Source organism: Columba livia, chromosome 9, assembly GCF_036013475.1.
Source record: "Columba livia isolate bColLiv1 breed racing homer chromosome 9, bColLiv1.pat.W.v2, whole genome shotgun sequence".
Lineage (NCBI taxonomy): Eukaryota > Metazoa > Chordata > Aves > Columbiformes > Columbidae > Columba > Columba livia.
In genome coordinates this window covers 22,826,300-22,848,226 of record NC_088610.1, presented here as the reverse complement: position 1 = coordinate 22,848,226, position 21,927 = coordinate 22,826,300, and the positions used below count along the sequence as shown (strand labels likewise).

Sequence of the window (21,927 nt, the reverse complement as noted above, 5' to 3'; positions counted from 1 at the left end):
GATAAAAGCCGTGTTCAAAAGCAGCAGTTTGGGAGATCCTATCGCTACCAGAGCACATCCCTCTCCCAGAGCCGGCAGGCTTTCTGTAAACGGAGCCCCACCACATCAAAGGCACCGGGTCAGGAAATGGGATCGCTCTCCCCCACCCATAAATAGGAGTAGCAGGGTACAGGTCTGACTTGGTGGAAGATCAACATAACATCAGAACCAGGAAAAAAAATTATATATATATAAAAGGCAAACAGCTCCAGCTAGACACCTCTTTTCTGCTGACAGAGCTCAGCATCTGCTGACTGAAGGGCAGAAGAATAAAATTCCAGCCTGGCCCGCAAGACGAGGAGCTGAAGGAACCATTAAATGAGCAAACATCCAGCATAGGCTAAACAAGCGGTCAAAGCCTGGAAGTGCTCTCCTGAGCCCTGGCAAAATAACAGATTTAATAACCTTTGCTCAGCAGAGCGCACTGTCATTTTGTTATACAGTTTGCTTACAAAAGTCATCGCCGCAGATGAATTTGAGAGGAAAGTGGGGCAGTGATGGAGGCACCTCACCAGGTTGATATACAAGAGGAAAATAAAAAAGTAAATTAAAAAGTAATCAGGCCTCTACGCTTGCTAGTCCCATATTTACAGGTGCAGTAGCCAGGAACACTGAAGGAAACCCCTGTGCAGAGGCAGCCACACTTTGAAGCAAATCTGGAAGGCTGTCACACACTGTCCCCTCTCCCCCTCAGCATCTTTAAAGGTTTTCCTGAATACCAGTTCTCTAGGACCAGCAATTTGCTAAATCTCACTGTATCAGCGTGTTCTCAAGCCACCAAAAAGTTAGTAATAAAAATACCAGGGCAATCCTTCAAAAAACCTTCCCAGAAATCCAGGTGCAAATGCCCAACCCTCCCCCAGACCCACAGCTGAAATCACACACAAATTACACTGACCACAAACACCTTGAAATGGCCACTGGGTTTCTTTACAGCAAAGCCCCAGTTGCACAGAAAGAGCAAAGATCTTGCAATCTCACCTGAAACAGCTGAGACTGATGGAGCCAAACACACCAACTGGCAGGTGAGAGCACTGATGGAATTGCAACATCAAGCTGTGGTGTTAATTCACTGCTTTCAGTGACCAAGACCAGTTTACAGAAGCAAAGCAGAAGCATTTACTTTTAACCCAAGCTATTTATAAGTGTTAGAGGCCAGATATAAAGCTGTTTGGTTAAAGCCTTTGGACCACGTGTAAGAGCAGGGCTTGCAACCACGATGGTGCAAATAAGGAAAAAAACAAACAAAGCTCTGCTCAAAAAATGAGGCCCATATATAGAACAATTGTGCAGAAATGGCAGAGCACAGCACATGCTTTTCTCCAAACCAGGCTGCTTTGGCTTGCTATAGGTATGAAAAGTGGCCTGAGGCAGGTAGTGGGCAGGCTTAGCTTGCAAAGTCTCTGCAGACTGAAGCGGGATGGAAGAACAACACACTCGCAGCAGGCTGGCACCAGGACCAAATGGACACCTCAAAAATGTCTCCCTCATTTTCTTCTGTTAGAAGGACACCATTGTTAACTAACATGAGTGGGAAGCTCTTAATTCCATTTTCCAGTGCATAGGGTGGGAAATGTACGTTTTATTAATAGATGTAAGCCCTGCTTCAGACTTTCCAGGAGAATTTAAACCAGAGACTCTAAAAAGCAGATTTAGGGGAAAGAAAAAAAAAAAAGAAAACACAGTTGTTTTACATGCAAAATGTAATTAGCTGATGCAACTAACTTCAGCCAAAAATCTAAGTGAGATTCAGGAAGAGATTAGACATTTACATGGATAATGAGAATATCCAGATCAACAAGAGGGAACAAAGTTTGCTGAACACAATCGCATTTCTTGGAGCATAAACGGACCTCTGGCAGATGGATGTTGAAAAAGGCTCCTCAGGGCAGGGTGTCCCTTAATTTCCTCTTTAATTTTACTGCACCCTTTTCTGAAGCCCTGTTGCATACAGGAAACTAGATTAAATACAGGATCAGTCTGGACTAGCAGTTCTCTGATTGGGGTTGTATACAGGGAGGAGGTTTGTTAAGGAATCCATGCACATTTCTCTCGTCTTTAATAACACGGTTGTTAAGCACATTGGTAGAAAGCTAACATTGTATCTCAGTACAATAACTGCTCTTGAAGATGACTTGCAAGACATTTGTACAGAAAGCAGACGTAAGCCACTCAGTGCAAACACTGAGAATATTCACTAGATCAGTTTGGTAAAGCATAAACAAAAAAGCAACAGAAAGGAAATAAAATCAGTTTTGTACAGTCCACTGAGAAACTTCAATGAATCACCAAAGGCTGCAAGCCAGCCTTTCAGACCAGGGCTTGGTTCAGCAGCATTTTGAAGTCGGAGACTCTGACAGCGAGTAAAAACAATTTCAGCGGTGAAAACAACCAACCTTTTTATTAGACAGCCTTAAAAGCAGAAGTCATGGCATGGCAGCCTTCCTGTCCTCCTCTGGGAGCTTGAGTAAAGCATCAGGTTTTGAGTTTCCTACATTCTAGAGCTGAAAATTTTTAATAAGCAATAGATTCATGATTTTATGTCCACTGACCTCAGGGCTGATCCCTGGAAGACTATGCATGCACTGAGAACGTGCAGTTTACTAGAAAAGTAGGTCCTAAATTTCTAATTGATGCCAGCCTACATAGCTTCTCTGGCAGCTTGTTCTTTTAGTCACTCGTCAGTTGAGGACATATTCTTGTCTTCATCATCAAGCATATCTTTGAGCTGTTGACGAGCAAACTCCTCAAATACCAGCTCTGCTTCACTGAAATGGAAGAAACACAGGTCTTTCAAAATGATGTTAGAAATTTTTTTAACGCTAGCAGACTAAAGGCAACTCATAGGCAGAAAAAGAGAAGCCCGGAGCAGATTCTGGTAACGTTTCCTTTGTCTTCAAAGGGATTTGGATCACATTGCCACAGGCACCATCTTCATCCGTGATGTTCTAGCTGGTATGAAAAGCAGTTGATTGAGCAAGTCAGGACACAAACCAAGAAGGTTTTCATCTGTAAAGAATCATGTCCATTCCAGCTAAATATCTATTAGCTATCCGCACAGTCTGCAGCCTGAAAGGGTCTTTGTCCAGAAATAAAATGTGAAACCTTTCATCCTTATTCCTTCTGTACTAAAACAGGGGCACATGGACAAACATATTGAGTTCCTGAAACTTAGAGCTACGGAGCATCAGCTGACCACAAACACGTACCTCCCTCCAAATGTGAGGTAAAAACTTAAACCAGTTTCACATGGTCAGTCATTGCTGTCCAACTGATAGCAAGAATTTGTCGAGCCACAGTAACTTGCTCACTTTGGACATACGCTCATACTCTGTGGACCCCGTGGATTTTCAGACAATTTTGAGGCATTTTCAAAGAGTCAATGCGCAGCAGTTAGAGTGTGAAATATCATTAAACGAAACTTACCCATCCTTCCCTGCAGTCATCAGCATGCAGTAAAGGAGGAAAAAGGACACACCAAGTAGTTAGAACAGTGGATGCTACAACCAGCAAAAATTTATAAACTGACAAGACAAAACAGTGACAAGCAGTAGGACTTGCAGCAATACAAGGAGAATTCCAGAAAGTCTCAAAACGTGCGTACAAGAACCTGATGAAGCAAAACTTCATCTCCTGAATGGAAAAGCACTCTAGCAACGTTGCCCAAGATATCAGAAGGGCTGAGAAACAAAGACAGATTTTTGCATTTGTGCTTGCTAGTGGTCACAGCTGTGAGAGACATCTGTGCAGACACTTCTACTCAGAGATGACAGCACTTGTGTGACACAATGTTGGTCTTGATTGGTCTGTCACTGTAATTTAAGTAGCGAGCTGATGAGAAGACAATGTTCTTGTTCAAGTCACATGAAGGTATTAAAATCAGAGGCCAGAATACAGAAAGGCCTAGGTGGTCTCTCATTAGATAGGTTTACACTTGAAGCAATACTCCTGATTTCATCTTTCCCTAAATATAATCCTGAGACCTTTGGCACTTTAATTTCTTTAATGGGATCTCTGCTAACCACAGCGTAATGAACCTGTTTGCTAGCAGGATTCCTTAGAAGTTGTTTCAGCGCAGCTTAAAATCAGCAGAACAGACTGTATTGCAGTGATGAAATGGGTGAAGGGATATTTTTTTGTTGTTTTTTGGTTCTCACGGTTTAGCAAGTAACAGCCGCTTCACTGGCTTACTTCTCGTGAGTTTAACTCAGAGAGCAAAGCACACCTAGGCCATCGTTCTACAGAAGTCATCAGGGATCTGGGATGCTCCAGTGACTGGGTAACTTGCTGCCTGGAGGATTCCCACCCACAACATGCACTGAAATCAAGGGCAACAAGTGTTAACTAGCACTGCTGGAAAAGTCAGCGTTAAAAGTGTGCCAAACGGGGCCAATCTAGCCAGAACGCCTCAAAGGATGGATCATGTAAAGACACTGATGATGGTGTCTATCCAGACTCGGAAAGGATGGTTTCCTCTACTCACAGGAGCCAAGGTGAAGTCTGGAAAGTCTCAGGGCATGCATGCTTGATTGAAATGGATTTAAAATGAAATATTTAGAACTTTAAGAATTTGCAACACATAAAGCATCGTTCTCATTTCATTTTTCCTCCAATTAATATTTTTTAAACAGCCTGCTCTCTTTCCCCTCTTTGAAGTACACTCATTACTATGGGAACAGCAACATCAACAATGTGGGTAATGCTGAGACACCCACCAATGCAGTTTGAAGCCAATTTTACAAGGTGGATTGAGGGGGAAAATAGATATTGTTTCAGATAAGCACATACTTTACTGTCAGATAAATGATTACTGAATCAGTACATCGGTAGTGTGGCACTAACACTTATCATATACCTCAGGTGCAAGATTACATACAAAGTGTACCTGCTATACTACATGGCTACATTTGCACCCTAGCATGACTTAGGCTCACTGCACATAGTTCTCTTGCTGTCCTGTGGTTTACTTAACATTTTAACATTGAAAATTTCTCAGGAACCTGAAAATGGGTAGACTTTTCCTTTTTTTTTAAGTGGCATGCCAGCAATTGTTGGGAGGGGGCTGCATTTAAGGATCGACGAGGCCTCAGAATGTCATCATACTCTCTGCAGAGAGCCTTCTGTAAGCTTTTATTATGCACCCACAGAAATAATTCCATATAATTAAAGTTGTGGCATATGGTAATTTTCATTATAAGCTTGCTTTTAACCTCTCTTACAGGGAAGAAAAAAAGAAAAAAAAAAAAAAGAGTAGGCTGTGTTATTTTCAAGACATTTAAGAGCTTTAAAATTCACTAATTTCTGAAAGTTACAATAGCAATACAGGGCAGGTATAGGTTTACTATTAAAGGGACAAAGCATTTATGGGTTGCTTGAAAGCAGCCTTTTCATGCAGGTTTAACAAGGGACCCTTTGTTGAACAACAGCCAAAACCAAGGCCAGTCCCCAAGATATGAGCCCACAAAACGTAAAACATCAGGAGAAGGGCAGGAAAACCCCAGACCAAAGAACTTGCGCTGACACCACAGCCTTGAGAAAAACCCAGCGGGAGCTTCTGGTCTAACTGCTGACCGGGAAAGGTCTTGGAAGCATGAAGAGACACAGCCCAGTTTGAGTCTATCCTTAAAAGAAACAGATCTCTATCCATTTTTGTCAACAGGCGGAAAAGAGACTGCCAATGCGACAGGAGCTGCTTCGCCTAAAAATAACCACCTGTGAACCACATGGGGCCAAAAAGCAGTTGCAAAACCAGCAGACGTGAAACATGCAAATGCTGGCCTACAACAAGTCCAAGGCAAGGAAGCTGTAAAATCACCATGGGAAAGGTAGCAAGCTGTTCCTTTTCTGTCTCCTCCAGGCACAGAAAAGAAAGATCAAGCAATCTGCACTAGCCGTGTGCTCTGACAAACCTGCCTTCTGCTGAATGCCGAGTGCTTCAGAGCTCGCTCACAGACAAATAGAAAGGGCAAAGTGATCTGCTGCGAGATAGAGCACACAGCAGTCACCCTCGTTTGCCCCGTTTTGCCCCCAAAAATTAAACCATGTTCTTTGGAAGCTTGTCTTTCTGAGGTTCTCCACACTCAAATCAGCCTTGCATGATTAATATACTGATGCTACACATTTTATTTACTTTTGCCATAAATCACCTTGGCTAGAGAAGGGAAAAGGATATTACTGCGAGGAATAAATCATAACATGTGCTGGCTTTTAGTCCCAGTTTAGCTTTGACTCTGTAAGACAGCTGCTTTGACTTCTTTCCTTTCTCCCAGCTGTGTCTTGAGATGAAGTGACAGTCAAGTGAGCAGGGAGGTGCAACAGGCAAACTGGTTACTACTGACTCATCAGTAAAAACAAAAGGAAACGGAAAAAGAAGATAAGGAGTGATCTCAAAATTCCCTGTGCATGCACCCCTGCCTACACCCACTGCAGAGGCTGCCGAACAAGCCAACAAAGAAAAATTCCATCTTGCAGGGCCCTGAGAGCCTAAACGCTGTTTGTTGAAGCTCCATCTCTGCAATTAAGTCTTGATTAGTCTGATTCCAAATTAGATGTTATTTCACTAATGAAACACATCTTATTTCTCAGAGTTTATGAACTAAGGTGGTAGAATAAAGATTCTAAAAGCATGAACTCACAACTGGGAAGAGTGATTAGGCACAGGGCATGGAAAACTACCAGCCAATAAAGCTGGAAAGAGATTTAGTTTACCAGCTTCGTATGGAAGGGTCTTTTAGTCCCTGTAATGAGCTCAGGCACCACATTCCAACTCAGTTTTCAAGTCAGCTACGCAGGCTTCAGAGGAATTTTCTGTTGTGTTACAGTAACTTTTTTTAAGGGAAAGCATTTATTTCTCAGATTAACCATTTGTGGAGCTTTCCCATGGGATAAGCTCCTGAAACCACCTGTATTTTCTAAACTTCGTAAGAAACTCACGATTTCCATCTGTACAAAACACACGAAGCACAGCTGTCCTCTGACAGCAAGCTCCGAGAAGACTTTGATGTAACAAACAATACGTGGGCTGTGCCTTTGGTAAGAGGATGTGTTGGGGGAAGCGATCTGAGAAATATTGCAGTTCTCCATTTCCCTTGTAAAGTCTTCTACCCACATCCTCCTGAGCACCATATATAAAGGAGTATATCAGCTGTGCTTTGAATTGGTCTTAGAAGGGAGAACTGACCAACATCCATTTTTCCTCATATTACAAATGCTTCTGCCAGGATTATCTGCCTGAAGTGTAAGTAATAAAAATGGGGGGTTGCAGCACTGCTAACACCAAAAGATGTCACGTAAAAAGATTCACACCATTATAAAAATTTAAAATTCTTTACAGTCGCCTAAGTCTATGGATGATCCTTGTTCGAAGTTTCCGAGCTTTTCTCTGTAGCCACGAAAGCTCCAGATTCCACGGCCCTGAGCAGCCCCACCAGCACCTCTGCCCTGCGAGGATCCCCGTGGGCACCAGATGGCCCCGGGACCACCAGCCCCAGCCCGTCACCAACCCTGTGCCAGAGGCCCTGGTGGCACAGCCCACAGCACAGCTTCTCCCAGGGAAAACGGGTCTCCTGCGGCACAATCCTCACAGGGGGGTGAGGAAACCTCCCTTTGCCCACTCCAGCACACCTCTGATCAGCAAACACCGATTCCCAACCAGAGCAACTGAGTGTGGAGAGGATAGCTAGTCTCTCATCACTCATATTTGATTCCTCCAACAATTTCACACAATAAGGACTGAAGTCACCCCTCTCTAATGCTTCCAGTATAGAATTATCAAATATATATATTCCAGTATAGAAGCTATCTTGGGATAACCCCTTTCATAGCCTCCTTCATCTTCTTCCAGTGGTCACATTTTAGATACAGCAGTTTTATGTAAGTTTGGGCCCAAAGGAAAAAGAAAGAAACAGAAAAGCAGTGCAGAAGCAGCCACAAGTTTTTGTTTGAAGCCCATGCAATTCTGTCCAAACGCAGACAGCAGGACAAGATGACTCATCCAAACCAACCCCAGCATCAAAAAACTGGCAAAATGTTTTGTGTTCCTCAGCTGCTACAGGTGCTTCTGATTTAGCACAAGCACCTTGCAGTTTCTGTATGTGCACCACGAAAGAACAGAACCAGCCAGGGCCTGAGGAAGCAGGAAGAGAACACAGATACTGAACACAAAGCCCATACCACAGACACCATTGCCAATGTCAGATCAAGATAACACGGACTCCAAAGCCATGAGTAGTTTTATCATCTCTTAACTTAGCTTAAAACTGTTTTGCTTTTTAGAATGCTCACGTGTCACGTGTTTTCTGTGACACGTTATTGTCTGCTGTATCAGAATGTGGCTGGGAATTGTTGACAGCTTCATTTAGGACATTCTGCACAGTAGTCATGAGATTTAACTACGCAGCGTTTCCTCAAGCCCTGTGCTTTGAGTTCATCCATAGATGAAAGACAAAAAGGGAACATGACACATTTCCCCCTTCCCCCATCTTAGCAACACTTCTTCTCCCTGTTATTTTGTGCCTTGAGGCTGTGATATATATATATATATACAGATATATGTATATACACAAAGCAGCCCCCATACTGGAGTCTTGCAGACTCTAAAAGCTCTCTGTAGAACAAACCACTGTAACCCTTGCAATGGTAAGATTTCACATCAGTCTGCTAACGAAGAACGGTAAAAACCAGGCATAACTGACCTGCTGGGTTCTTTTCCTCAGGTTTGGGATGCATGAGACGAAACGGCAGCTCTGTGCCCACTTCACTTTGGGGAAGAGAGAATGTATCAGATCCACAGCTCTGCCTGAGCCTGCTTCAGTCCCCCTCCCACCTCAGGCCAGCCCAAGCCCCGAACTCCAGCTTCACCCCTTCTTTCACCTTTTCTAACCATAATTTTCCCCTCAAAAAGTGTTAAACTCTGACTTCTCCACAAATATCCCAGGCGTATCCACTTTAATAAACCGGGCTTATCATGTGCTGAATGTACTTGCATTTACATAAAATCAGAGATATTTTTGTAATTGCTTGATTTTCACAGCTGAATGCACAGACTTCTTATTCCTATCAGCTTAAGGGATAGCTGGTTGTTTTTTTTTTTAGAGAGCCAGGAAAAGGAATGGGAAAAAGGATTAAAAGACAAATTAACAACTCTGACTGCATGGTCTGAAAAGGAAGATGACATTTACCTGGAAGTGAGGTCTCCCAGCATGCTACAGAAGAAAACAAGGAGAAAAACATAAGCATATTTAGTGCCTTTCCATTCTAGTCATCTACCAAATGCTTTTCTATTTGTGGACTATTGAAATTGCCTTCCTCATCTATCACCCACTTGCCACAAAGCATAGCATCCAAATAAACTCACTTCTAGAAAAGGGAATTTTAATTTTTCATGTCCATCCTATAGAGAAAGAGTTTAAGCGTTTGAACTCCTGACCAAGTATTGGGCATGGCTGCTTTCCTGAGAGCCAAAGGCCAATTAGGGGACCGTAGAAGGCAGCAGCCCCTTTATCATGCTTTAGGTAAAACGCTGACTCATTTTAATACTAGAAAGGAGGACAGATGAGTGAAATGCAAATGTAAACAGTGACTATCACCAACTGAGAGTTGTTAACCTTGTCCTCTTTTGCACTGTATGCTGGGAACAAACTCATGTTGGTAACATGAGCTTCTCCCACAAAGTTGGCTCCGTACAGGATCTGAGTGGCAAATCCGTACAGGATCTGACTCGTGGGCAGATGTCTCTGCCTTCTATTCTGGAAGAATAAGAATGCCAACGTAAAGGCTCACACAAAGTTGCAATTCAGTTCTCACAAAATAAGGCTGGCTTTGAAACAAACAATTGCAATGCAAAACAGAGGTTCATACTTCAGCTGTAAAGTCAAATGGTATCTGAGGAAGGTGACTCCACCCCTCTAGCTCAGGACAAGTTCTTTGGATATGTCAAGACTGATTTCCAGGCAGTTTATGCTTCAGAGGGAGCCTGATGTCCCAAAACACGTGTTTTTTTCTCTTCAGGTGGACTGTCCTGCCCTCTCCCCACTCATCAATGAAGTACACACACTCCCCTCTCTTAACTCTATGTAGATGTAGCAAAAAGTCTGTTATTCTTACCCTGGAACAGTGAGCTTCACTTTGACCTTGTAGGAAACCAGAATCCCCATCACTGTCTTGTCTATTCCATCTTTAATACTACCAGAGAAAACAGACAGCAGCATTAGGGATGGCTAATAACTCTCCAGATCTGCGATCACTATTTACCCTGAATTAGTATGACAGGTAAGTAACGCAACCCATTAGGATACACATTTACAGGTACAAACTCCTGATATGCGCATCTCCTCCATCCTCCCCCATTCTTTATAACCCTCTGCTAGCTAAGACCATTTAAAACTCTACTCACATGGTACTAGAAGCCAAGTTGGTGTCCTCATCCTTTAGCTTTCCATCCAGAGCTATTTCCCGGGTCTGCCGGTTATTTGCAAGCAAGGGCAAAAGTGTCAGTGTCTTGGTCAGGCTGCTGTTGGGCTGCACCTTTTCCCTGAAAATAAGCAGCAGGTGAGAGAAGGAAGGTGACACACTCTGATTTCCATTACACACCCAACCAAGACAATTCCAAACTAGATTACAAAGCCATCCAAAAGCAGAGGAATTTATCTGTCCAAATTTAGTTGTCTACAATGCAGATGTCTATATCTAAACTAGTTAGAAAAATTCCATTTATAATCAGCACAGAGGGACAAGCACTTGCAGAAAATTATTAATTTCACATTAAAGCAGCTTCTAAAGTAGTTCAAACTATGCTGCAGACCTCTAAATCTGGACAAAATGAATCCTAGTTTAGAAGACCAGTACTCAATAGAAAACATGTCCCTAAGCTCTTGAGAAAAATATAAGATGTCTGTGTGTGCCCAGTCCTCCTCACATAGCGGAGGTCAACGCTGCACTGCCAATGCAGTGCAAAACAGCAAGTGGTTCTCCACACTGTCGGTAGACTCAAGGCTTTCATGAGCTTCCAAGGCCATAAGGAATCAAACAAAACAGCATGAAAAAGATCGATCTCAAGCTAGAGCATCCATGACTTTCACTCAACAGGAGCACCTTTCAGAAAAAGGTTGCATCTCTATTTAAAGATTTCAAGCAATCAGGAGCCTTCCACAGCCCCTGCCAAGTTTTTCTAGTAGGAAATTACTGCTCAAACAAAACCCTTCTTCTGCAGACTCCCCCTGTTCTCTGAAAAAGGGTGCAGGGTACCTGCTGACTATGTGAATAGGAGATGAGCTGCAAAGCGTGGGTACAGGCAGTGTGGGGGACACACACAAGGTGAGAGGGTAGAGACTGTAACAGCAGGCAACTGCCAGACTACAGCTAGGAGCACCTCTCATTACTGAGGAAGAGGGAAATTGAAAGGATGTGAAGGAGCAAGAAGGGGTAAGCAGAAGATTTACTCACTGTGCTTCCTCAACAGCTACCACTTTTGTGTAGTAGTCACTGGAGTACAAAACCACATTGGCAACCTGCTCCACTGAGTAAGAAAGGAGAAAGTAAACAATCAGTTGTGCGTATGTATCAGAAACAACATAGCTGTCCGCCCTGAGTCTCAGGAATGGAAGAGATGACAAGGACAGCAGGAAAATCCATCCATCTAGAGCCTGAAGGGACTACCAGGTCAGCCTGACCTGGATACAGACCAACAGCACACAAATGGCCCAAGTGTCTCTTCCATGGAAGGCATCCAGCCTTGATTTGGCAATGTCAAAAAGTCAATAAGACCTGGTCTCCCTCGGAAGCCTGCTCCTTCCACTAAAAAGATCTCCCTCTTCTTCTCTAAGTGTGTCCGCTTTTATCTCTGGTTACTGGTATCTCTTGTGTAACTACAGCCAATGTATTTGCATTCAGGAGACATCACCATCAAGTAGACTGGATATAAACTGCAGCCAAGAACCTATGGTAACAAATGGCTTATACTCTTCAATCAAACACCAAAGAAACAACAGGGTAATTTTGCCTGAAACACTGATGAGGCGAGAACCTGGGGACCAACAAGGTCTTTTTAAGCCTGAGAGAGGCGTGTCAGACTAAAAATATTTGGGAATCACTAGCCAGTGCATCCAAGAGCAGCACTGAATTGGCCTTCTCTGCTACAGTTTTGTAAAACCTCAGCAACGTCATTCCTTCCCTGCCTTCTCCTTCTCATCCTTTGTCTCTCAGATGTCTTCCGCAGGTCCAAGTGCAATGGGATTTGGATGAAAACGTGCAGTGCCACTAATAAAACACAGGCACAACACTGAAACTCCTCTGAAACTCGGCCCCTGCCCTCAGCTTCCTCAGGAGGAATTACACCATTGCTGGCAGAGTGGCTGTTTCTCACATCGCCAGATGTTTCTGAAACCCCAAACATACTGTGCGCACTCTAGGCACATTCACAGTTAGCAGGAACATCACGTTGATGGGGCGCCCTTCCCACCAGCCTCCTGAAGGAGGTGGATTTTTCCCCACAGCACCTGCCTTGCATACTGCAGGTGCTGGATCCTTTCTGTTTACTAGCGGTGACATACTAGTGCCTGAAATTAAGCCATACAAGTAACCATGAGAGTCAGGAAAAAGGCTGCACTGTTTCACTTGAACAGCAAAGAAACAGCAACAAAGGGTGGAGGAACAAATTCCTGACTTGTCCCACGCTGCCTGCTTGAACTGTAGCAAGCATTAAATTCTGGCACTTTCAGTCCTCCCACCGTTCAGTCCTCTAGCCCTCAAAGAATCCCGAGCAACAGTAAAAACATACCCTGGACTTTGATCTTCTTCACTGTTTTCTCTGTGCTGTTGTTGACGGTGATAGTGACTGGAATGGGCTCACCGTGGTAGTACACCTAGAAGGGATTTGATGCTCAGAAATCCAGCCAGGTTTGTCCCAAGCTCTAACCTCCTCTAGTCCCATCTCCCAGATTAAATCTCCTCACAGATGCCAGATAAGGCAAGATGACCATTCACAATGATTCATGACCTACCTTCAATGACTTATTTAGCCTCAAATGTGTCTCAGCCTCCTCTAGCAGCAGTTATCGACAGAAATTACACTAGAGTCCTCATGTGCTGGGTCAAGTCAGTCTCAGCTGAGTCCATCTCAGTAACCAAATCAGCTGCTTTAGGCAGCAAAATGCATATCAGCTTATCAATCCTGTGACATACCCAGCCCTGTGGCAAACTCCTCACCTCTTTACTCAGAGAAGCTTTCAGGTGTAACGGCTTGTTGGACATGAAGAACTGCCAGGTGGTCTCCGCACAAGGTTGGGGTCCTGGCTTTTCGGGAGCATATTGCACCTTACGGATCAGCAGGCGTGCAGAGTTCCTGGGAAGCAGCAGAGGACAACATGGTGGTACTTTGTGCTTGGCAGAGGCAGCAGCTCTGCATTCCCATGTGCTTACACATGAGAATTCCACTGATAAGTGGGGCAAAGCTGAACAAGCAACCACTGTGCATTACTGGACCACCCATCCCCTTTAAGAAGGGCAAAGCTGAAGACAGACACACATTCTGTTACCTCTTGTGAATTCTCTCTTCCACATTCTCTGTTGAGAAAGCTTTCACCTCAAAGTCCACCCCGCAGCTCTGCCAGAGAGAGAAGACAGCTGTGAAATCACTGTCAGAAGCCAAGAACATCTGCAGATGCTTAAGTATCTTTCTGCACACCAGAAATGGGCAGATTCCTGCCAGCTGCACATTCTTCTGGCCTCCTCCCATTGTAAAAGAAATCCATGCCAAGTGAGTGGTGTGGCAGCATCCACCTGCTCCATGCTGCTTCTGATATGAGGCTTAATTCCCAGCCTGTGACAGATGACATCCCTACTCCTAAAAGTCTTCCTGTGAGCGCAGTGCTGTAGAGGTCACAGGATGCCACAACTTATCAGGCTGACAAGCCTGCAAGGCTCTCCAGTCTGCCTTGGGCTTCTGAACCTCATTTCTGGGTTGGCTTTGTAATGCCAATACCTGACTCAGGGCCAAACTTCTTACTTCCCAGCCTCTAAGGACTGGGAGCAATTGGGCAAAGATGACATTTGCTTTAACAGTTTCATACCACCATGGGACATGTGAGTGAGTCCCAGATAACTCTCTACAGAGCAATATGGGAAATTCTGCTGGAATATCATTCCTTGGTAAAAAAAAAAAACAACAGCCTATCCTTGTGACACTGGATGCCAGAACACGCGTCTCATCTTGCCTGGTTGTTACTCCAGCTCAGCTGTTTACAGAAGTGCCCAGAGAAGTATAAAAGGAGTATTTTAAATGGTGTCAGAAACCTTTCAAAACATCTCATTATCTGGTGACTTTTCCTCCAGGGTGTTTGTTTTGTTTAAACACATGTGCGAGCCAGCCATTCCCTGCATTTGTTTTAATTCAGAAGCAGGTCTTAACAAATGCTATTTATAGCGATCTGTGAGATTTCAGGCACTTGGTCTCATTTTCTCTCATGTAGCCTGACAACAAAAACCATTTCATGTGTGGCTAACCCACAAATCATGTGGCACCATTAAGGAAAACTACAAGCATTGCAGATTTAGCAGTCTTGTTGCCTTTTGACTAGATTCCCTTTCTTATTCTGAGGACACACACTCGTAGCCCTTCAGTTAGGTTTCCTGACATTCGTGGCATGGCACAGTAGTCCCCAGGATCACCTCATTCTACTCTCAAGCTAACTCAATCTATTCACATGACTTCTTTTTCCATCTGACTTTCCTCAGTCATGATAAGCGCAAATGTCCCATTGGTCTCACCTTATCAACATCACGAGGTGCAGGCTGCAGACAGACTGAACAGGGCAGGTAATCTGGAAACTGTGGGAGGAAGAAGAGAAAAAATACCCCAAGGCAATATTACACAGGTTTCCAACTCTGTGATACTCTCATTAACGTATTGCTCACAAGAGATACAAAACAATCCTGAAGACAACAGGTCACTTGGCATAATGCAGTAACTCTTTGAAGCTCTAGCTAAGACAGGGGTCTTAATATACAGGGCCCTATCTTGCCTTGTATGGACAAGTCCTTCTTCCAAAAATAGCCAAGGGAAAAAGAAAGAAAGAGAGAAAATGTGTAACAAGTCCAGGCACATGAATCACCTGGTCTAAAAATCAGAGCACTAGAGGCAGAGCTTAGAGTAGAAACTGGAGCATCTGGCTCCCCATCAATACGGCTCTGAGCAGTGCTACTCGCTGGGTTACATGGGCTCGACACCTGAGCAAAGTGTCTCTGTGTCAGAAACACAACTAAGGCCACAAAGACCAGGCAGCCACCAGCTGTCTGTTCACTCCTGGCCTGGGCAGAGGCAGCAACTCCAGGCACCAGCTGGGAAAGCTCCAGAGTAGTTCATGGAGCCCGAGCACTAACACCCCATTAGAGACTCCGACAGTTTGAAGATCACTAGATTGTATTTGTGTGGTCAACAACATTGCAGTAGGTACCAACCCATCTAGCAGAATCATCCAAAGATTTATTTGTTGCTATATGGTTTTTAAACCTGGAACTTCCTAGGGAATGCTGAGGCAGACGTGTCACTGACAGTACTGGAAGCATATCCTGTCAGAATCAGAAATTGGCAATGGGCTGTTATTTGTTGACAACATCTGGTAAAGAGCTTTTCATCCGCTTGCTTGATCCATAGAATTTTTTAAGAGAAAGAATTTGGCACTTCCTCTGTGAGCACTGGGGCAATGCTGTAAAGTATTCCAGCCCCTCAGGAATGGGGAAGATGAGGATATATGGGGCTGTTGCTGGCAGAAAGCCACTGCACGTTTATTTGCTTTTTCCAGGGAAGCACTTTTCGTGTGCAGTCAGGATCTTCTTGCACTTTACCACTTAAGATGGTAACAAACAAAAAATTGCCTACTGCTCAAAACTGGAAATTTATATAGCACAAACTCACTATTAATCCCTGTCTTCAGCCCATCACCAGATCTCAGCAGCCCAGTAATAACAGACAAGGAGAAGAGGGTCGGAGGCTCTTACAAGATACTTACTGTAAAGAAAAAGGGATAAGCATTTTTCCCCAGCTTCTTTAGCAGAGATTCCTGCAAGTGGGAGAGAGTCTCTGGCTTGTCAACAGGCGGGTACACCTGGACCCTGGAGAAGAACAGGTCCCGTCGGAAGGTGAGGCCAATCACATCAATGTCTTCCTGGCCATACCGGAAAGCACAGGTCAGGGACACATACACTAGAAAGAAGCGGATGACAGGTAAAGCTTGCAGCAAGGGGGATGCAAAATCCTCCTGCACTACAGAGTCAGGGAAGCCCATTTCAACAATGTTGTATAACCCAGTTAGTATTCATACCATATGTAAAAACATTACATTGAGTAAGAAGCCTCTTGCTAGAGAAGAGAGTTATATTTGTACCCTTAAAATAATAAAAAGGTTCTATCTCAGCATCTCACTTCAAAAGAGGACTAGCAATCTCTGAAACATACGTTGCATAAAACCTCATACCTTTTTTCCCCTTGATAATTGCAGGATCCACCAACACAACACCATCTGAAACAAAAAATGAAAAAGATTAACAGAGGATAATCAGGGCTAAGAGAGCAGGTAGGGCAGCATATACCCTTGGGGACTTACCTACAGGTTCCACATTCCCTACGTTATCAATGAAGTCCCGCTTTCCCAGATAGATGGTTAGCTGTAGGGAGAAGATGATAGTGGTTGTACTACAAGACATTGCTGGTTGTGTGTTGGGGGGTTACAGCAGAGAGCTATAAATCTTGTGGGGAACAAAACAATTCCATTTTAAAAGTTTGTTGGTTTGTTGTTTTTTTTTCTTAGCAAACATGCAATTCCCACCAGGCTCAGAGTTACTCACATGCTTCAGGACATCAGAATCGAAGACCTGATGTAGATCAACTCCCAAAAGTACAACATCAATACTTGTGTGGGGGACAAACTATACATTTAAAGACTTTTTGTGCCATCTGGTTGGAGAGACTGTGAAACAACTTTGTTTTAAACATTTAGCAGCAGGTGTACAACCCAGAAGGAGTGAGACGGGAGTTGCCTTCATTTTGTATTACAAAATACGAGGAGCTTGTCCTATAAACTGTTTACATTATCCCCTCAAACTTAGCACTAAATAGAGCTCGTGGTCCTTCTTCAGAGGGAAATGAAAGAAAGAGCTTTCTAAAAAGCCTCCAGTCTGACTACGAGTAAAACTCACACAGACCCCTTATGAGGGTACTTACAGCTTTGTCGCGGGTGCTTTTTTTGAAGATAACTTGTTTAGGAGGAGAACTGGCATTCTTCCCACTCGTCCCTGTCTTTTGAGGCTCGGGGCAGCTCATGGTGAAAGATGAATATGTGACTGGAGATGAATGAAGCTTTTCTGCTCCAAAAGGTCCTGGGAGAGATGTCAGAAAAATAGGTAAAAGAGATAAAAGTGGAAAAGCCCTCCACTCCCACGTACAGTTTACCAAAGATTATCTCAATCAATACTCTGGCATAGCGCAGAAGGGTTTCTTTTAATTCTAGCAGTTCCACATTAAAAAAAAAACAAAACAAAACAAAACTACTTAAAAACAGATCTTCTGCAACATTAATGATGACCAACAACTCCTTTAAAGTCATATTAAAAAAGTAGTAGATTAATAGAAAAATCTGGAGGGGAAGGCATAGCTCAGTCTTTGCAGAGAGTAATTTTGTGAAGAAATCTCTAAGGGTACAGATAAATGTAATCTGATCGACACAAGGTACTTCCGTTTTCAAAAGGTACCTCAAGATTGGGCATCAGAGGCTCTAAATTGCCATGAGATAAGAAGGAAGGTATCTCATTAATAATGGAATAAAATATAGTACATAAAGAATATAAATACATAGGGGGTTTGGCTACTTTCAGGGCTTGGATTACTTAGGGTTTTGGTTTTTTGTCTGTGTGTGGTTGGTGGGTTTGGGTACTTGGTTGCGCCTGTTTCTTTTTTGTGTGATTTTGTTTGTTTGGTGGTCAGGTTTTTTTGGTCGTTGTCCTTTGGGTTTGTTTGGTTTTCCCCATTGGAAGTACACAAGAGTGCCGTGTCACCTGTCCGGGGACATTTGCTATTGAGCGTATCCCTGAAAGAACGGGAAGCAGTCCAGGTAAGGAGTGCACAGCCTGCCCACAGACACAAAGATATTCTGGATTCCCCAAACCAAAGCTCTCTGTGTTAAGCTGACGAGTTCTTCACCATGTGGACTGGATAGGTGATGAAATACCGTGTATTATATGACAGCAAGTGGAAAGTATTGCACTCAAACAACCAACAACTACAGGCTGACAGGCAGAGTTATACTTGCTATCACTTAGAAAGAACATCTTGGCATAAGCAGAGAAGTTATTAGGAAATAAATCAAGAACAGAGAATGCCATTTATAGCATTTCAGAACCCTTTAAACACATCTTGGGTATGGCATGCTCAGTCTAAGACCTAGAAAGCTGGTATGTATAAGGAGTCAGACCAAACCCCAAATGAGAAGTCATCTGTCCTACTGCATTTTTCTAAATCAGGACCAAATGCAACCCATTACTCTCAGGGTATCATTTAACTCAAAATAGAATGGATCTTAAGAATATAACAGTCCACCTACCTGCGCAAAAAAGTAACAAATATAACCATGGGTAGGGAACATCTTGTATCCAAGGAAAAAACAGATGAAATAAGAATCTTCACACACAAATAATAATTAAAAAACCCAACAACAACAACAAAAAACAACTCGCAACCAAAAGGACAAAAAGCAAAGATAGATCCGTTTTTCATTTTGTTATAAGCCACAAAATAGCACCACCCAACTAAGTGATCAGACAGCAAATGCAAAACCAAGTGGAGCATTTCTCCACACAACACAAGATCCAAGAGCACAGTGTGTTGCTGCAGAAGGCTCTAGAAATCACCATTATTGATTGATTCACAGGATTAGACACATTGTCAAGGAAAAGGCTTCTGGTAGATGTTGGACAGGATGACCCAGGTGCAACCTTAACCCTGTAAGACCCCAAAGCTGAGGAGCAGCCCCAGGGAAGGACAATGCCACACATGCCCTGTCCTTATACGTCTCCTGTTGGAGCTGTGTGAATGAGTACCCTGTGTTGGCCAGACCATTGCTCTGGCAGGGTACGACCATCCTTGCATTTTGCTTCCATCCTATTTTGCTGCTTGCTTTCTCATTTTAAAACTGTTTCAAGAACAGGAAGAGTTTCTAGGGCCTGTATGCAGACAACAGACTGTAGAGAAAGGAAATACTTCCCTCTTAGAAAGCTGGAAGAAAATGTAAGGTAGAGATTAGAGCCAGACCTTACATACATTCAAGCGTTTCTATTTTTATGAACTATAGATAGGTTTTTCAAGTCCAGAATAGCATTTGTTGCTGAACAGACACCCTAGTCACACTGTAGACCCAAATAAACAGTCCAGCATATAACAGTAAATACCTTGCTGTGTTCCAGACACCACAGGAGCTGCCACAGGACGAAGATGTGAATTCCTAAACCACTGAAGAAAGATGAATTTTCCACACAGCCGTGTCCTATGTTTCTTCACATCTACCAGAGAGAATCACTAACCTCTTATCAAGCAAGGAAGACAATTTGTAGGGGATTTGAAAGCGCGTCTCCAGTTGCGTCCATCCAGGATTTCAAGAATTAATCTGCCTCTAAGAGCAAATATTGCACCTGGGCTAAGATTCAACTGGAAAGTGGTTAAGTCAGCAACATAAAGCATTACCTAAGGAAGCCCAGATCGTCAGTGAAAAGGTCTACAATGTCATGCTCACATGCTTTGTAAGGACTAGAGACGTACATAGACCAGGACAGCTACTCAAGGCAGCTTTATCCTAAAGCTCTGTCTCTATCTTCTCCTTCCTAGGGTTGCAAGCCATCCAGCCTAATAAGAAGCTGAAGAGACAAGAGTCATTTATGAAAAAAGAAGCTTATAAAAGCTCAAACTGAGTCTCTCTATAAATAGATGCCATTATGAAGGACTACCAAACATTGAGAACAATGTATTCTTCTCAAAATCACTAAGCAGTTTATCCATTATTGCTTCACCAGCATCCCATTGGCATGCTGATCCAAAACAATATGTTCCTAGCTACTACACCTCCCCTCTTTAATTTGTTTAGAGAGTGAGGCACAACATTCAAGATGTAAGACACACAAACAGAGACTCCAATCAATTTGGCTTTTCTGCTCATGAATGTCCCAAGAATAGCTTCCTACTCTCCGCTCCCACCCCATGAATTTGGTCTTGGTATTATGCACAAAAATGTGTGTAATTTTTGGCTTGCAAGCTGCACAAACAGCTGTAGCTTTCCTCCAGGCTGCATCTGTGAGTGTGATTAGAAAGATCACACAATATCCTCTCCACTTGCCGGCCTGAACAGCACCCTTCATCTCAGGCAGTCTTGAGTCACAAATCAAAGCTTGATTTTTGCAATCATCAACATTTGCCTGAATATAGTGGCCTGGGCACACAAATAATTAAAAAAAAAAACGAACACGAATGAGTGTTCCACAGCTTTTTCAGTGTTTTCCAATTTCCAGCAACATTTCATTAACTGGAGGTGGATTATTTGGAGACCTTAATCACTGCTGTGTTTAATCGACTCTGGCAAACACAAACCAGCCAGCCCCAAACAGAGCAATTCTCATGTGCCTGTGTTGCTGAAGGAAAGACAGATCCTGATTGTGGGAATTAAGAGAACACAACCCACAAAACCAACGTGTTCTATTCAGTCACACAGTGCAAAAGCAAAAAGGAGAAATCCGAGTTGTTTGAAGAGTTTGTGCTGCTGCCACTGGGGGATTATTAGTCCTTCTGGAGAGGAGTGAGCATTCCTGTGCTACATGCTGCTCCTCTGAGGGTACACGCACGTTGCAAACATCCTCAGGGCAGGCTGGAAGCAGCTTCTCTATAACACGAGCTTCCAAACGCACCGCACCTCGTGTCTGGAGAAAGACACCCACCCACCCCACCCCCTCCCGAACCCACTTCAAGGGCAGCGCCACCTTCAGCAGCAGAACAGCGCGACAGGACCCCTGCACAGCAGGTACCTTCGCTTTCTCTTCTTCCCTCTGCAGGCTGAAGCAGAAGAGCAGGCAACACAACTAAAGAAATAAACTATCGCAAAATTTTTTAAAAAGCTGAAGTTGGTCACTAGAATTTCCTCCATACCTTGGTCCCAAGGAATTTTAATCTAAAATGCTAAAGGTCTTGGCTAGCCCAGCCATTATCCTCAAGTACTATTAACCTACTTTGTAACAGCATCAACAGGCAAAACAAAGCCCTTTGTGTAAGAATCTGTGTCCATGATGTAGAAAAAACAAGTATAGCAGCCTAAATTATAAACATTCTAAACCCACTCTGATCCGTCTCAGCAGAGCCTGCAGTTTTTATTACGTTAATCTCTCAATAATCTTTCATCATGCTGACTTGTCATTCAGTGATCTGCTTTTCCGCAGTAACCAAGGGCACCTGGACTCCTGGTAGGTGCCTTTTCAAGGACCTTCTCATAAAGTGAAGAGCTGAAGATGTCGCTTCATTATTCTGAAACAGGAACCAGAGCAGGAACCTTCAACAAGGGTCTTTGTGTTTCTCAAGAAACATGCAACTCCTGTTACTGGCTCAAATATTTAACAAGGTAGTCAAGTATCAAAGCAGAAAGACTTCTATTTTCAGCAGTGACTGAAATATATATAATAATTTCCTCTATTCAGCAATTTATCCAAAACATCTAAGAACACAGCAGTCTTTTTTAGGATAGAGGCACTCGTTCAAGATGGTAAGACTTCCTTTGGTCTCAAGGTGGTATTCCTGAAACAGGGCAAGACCAGGTTGTACCTGTGGGATGTCCAGCTTCAAGCTAAGAGCATTATCCTCTTTCCCCC

General features: G+C 43.4%; 1 protein-coding gene across 2 annotated transcripts; it reads right to left on the bottom strand.

Annotated features, from left to right (window-relative positions):
• Window positions 1-109: 109 nt before the first annotated feature.
• On the bottom strand, window positions 110-21,927 carry SAG (S-antigen visual arrestin). 2 transcript variants are annotated; one of them, XM_021279842.2, is made up of 15 exons: window positions 17,255-17,485; window positions 16,638-16,698; window positions 16,509-16,553; window positions 16,044-16,237; window positions 14,803-14,862; window positions 13,572-13,639; window positions 13,243-13,378; window positions 12,815-12,899; window positions 11,482-11,554; window positions 10,433-10,570; window positions 10,144-10,221; window positions 9,219-9,242; window positions 8,733-8,797; window positions 3,466-3,475; window positions 110-2,807 (listed from the first exon to the last, which is right to left on the bottom strand). In XM_021279842.2, exons 1-15 carry the CDS (start codon window positions 17,351-17,353, stop codon window positions 2,714-2,716), a joined length of 1,230 nt encoding a protein of 409 aa, XP_021135517.1. In that variant the 5' UTR covers window positions 17,354-17,485; the 3' UTR covers window positions 110-2,713. The 2 variants fall into 2 exon arrangements, with proteins under 2 accessions (XP_021135517.1, XP_064929268.1); XM_065073196.1 differs by lacking the exon at window positions 3,466-3,475 and adding an exon at window positions 19,474-21,927 and having other exon boundaries at window positions 111-2,807; window positions 17,255-17,409.

Coding starts and splice junctions, on each gene's coding strand:
- SAG (XM_021279842.2), bottom strand. CDS start 17,353: ATGAGCTGCCCCGAGCCTCAAAAGACAGGGACGAGTGGGAAGAATGCC. Junction 11,555..12,814: donor GAAGAAGATCAAAGTCCAGG/GTATGTTTTTAC, acceptor TTTCTTACTCAG/TGGAGCAGGTTGCCAATGTG. Junction 8,798..9,218: donor CTGGGAGACCTCACTTCCAG/GTAAATGTCATC, acceptor TCTTCCCCAAAG/TGAAGTGGGCACAGAGCTGC.